Source organism: Acanthisitta chloris, unplaced genomic scaffold, assembly GCF_000695815.1.
Source record: "Acanthisitta chloris isolate BGI_N310 unplaced genomic scaffold, ASM69581v1 scaffold38268, whole genome shotgun sequence".
In the NCBI taxonomy this organism is placed as follows: Eukaryota; Metazoa; Chordata; class Aves; order Passeriformes; family Acanthisittidae; genus Acanthisitta; species Acanthisitta chloris.
In genome coordinates, this window is record NW_008687130.1 from 1 (window position 1) to 384 (window position 384).

At 54.4% G+C, this 384-nt stretch overlaps 1 protein-coding gene across 1 annotated transcript in view; it reads right to left on the reverse strand.

The window, feature by feature from the left end:
- Positions 1–77: 77 nt before the first annotated feature.
- LOC103807731 (proprotein convertase subtilisin/kexin type 6-like) overlaps positions 78–384 on the reverse strand; it is a gene marked incomplete at both ends in the record, with an annotated part of 9,712 nt that continues 9,405 nt past the window's right edge. The window contains one exon of the mRNA XM_009080477.1: positions 78–250. Within this exon, the coding sequence (XP_009078725.1) occupies positions 78–250 (173 nt within the window). The remainder of the gene's footprint in view (positions 251–384) is intronic.

Sequence of the window (384 nt, forward strand, 5' to 3'; positions counted from 1 at the left end):
CAGCCGCGGCCCTGGCACGCGTTCCCACGGGACAGGAGGAGGAGGGCGAGCGCATCTGGGCGCCGTGGGATCCACACCTTTTTAATGCCTTGCTCAAAAGCCTGTTTGGCCAATAGACCAGGTCCATCAACTGTCTTCCCATCATCATCTGGCCCCCAGCTCGCGCTGTAAATGTCAATGTAATCGGGTCTGATGCCAAGCGACTTCGCTTCAACAACATCTGTTACATCTCCATCTAACATACGAATGCCTAAAAGCACAAAAACATCAGACATTAGGGCTTCATGGCGTGGATGACAGTGTGAGGATTGCAATCAAAGGGCTTTGTTAAGGGCGGCGGAAACCACACGGCTCAGGCGCGCCTGGAATAGCTTCAACCCGCGG